This window comes from Eimeria tenella, genomic scaffold (assembly GCF_000499545.2).
Source record: "Eimeria tenella Houghton genomic scaffold, Eth_scaff1838, whole genome shotgun sequence".
NCBI classification, from domain to species: domain Eukaryota; phylum Apicomplexa; class Conoidasida; order Eucoccidiorida; family Eimeriidae; genus Eimeria; species Eimeria tenella.
Genome location: NW_013541673.1, coordinates 555 through 992, shown reverse-complemented (window position 1 = coordinate 992; position 438 = coordinate 555). Strand labels below are relative to the sequence as shown.

Below are 438 nucleotides of genomic sequence, written 5' to 3'. Positions count from 1 at the left end.
CCCCCCTGCCGCAGCAGCAGCAGCAGCAGCAGCGACGGCAACAGCGCTAGCGGTGGCAGCAGAAGCGTTGCAGTGTGCGGCCATTTTGCCTTTGCTACTGCAAGAGCAGCAGCAGCAGCAACAGCGCGAGAACAGCAAGAGCAGCAGCAGCAGCAGCGCGAACAGAGCAGCAGCTCAAACCCAACAGCAGCAGCATCGGCCCACGCGCAGCAGCAGCAGCAGCAGCAGCGGGGCCTTCCGGAGCAGCAGCTCCGGATTTAAAGGCGCAGCGAGGCAGCAGCAGGCTTTGCTGCAGCCCCGAAGCAGCGCAGCAAATTACCTGATGGAGTGCCTTAGCTGCTCCTGCTGCTGCACTTCGTGCTGCGAGCCGCAGCCAATTCCATGAATGACCAGCAGCACATGATCTACGGGGGCGTTCTTATCTCCTGCTGGCAGCAG

At 62.3% G+C, this 438-nt stretch overlaps 1 protein-coding gene across 1 annotated transcript in view; it reads left to right on the top strand.

Annotated features, from left to right (window-relative positions):
* Nucleotides 1-385, top strand: part of ETH_00039985 (uncharacterized protein) — a gene marked incomplete at both ends in the record, with an annotated part of 561 nt that extends 176 nt beyond the window's left edge. The window contains one exon of the mRNA XM_013373953.1: nucleotides 3-385. Coding sequence (XP_013229407.1) covers nucleotides 3-385 — 383 coding nt within the window. The remainder of the gene's footprint in view (nucleotides 1-2) is intronic.
* Nucleotides 386-438: the final 53 nt, after the last annotated feature.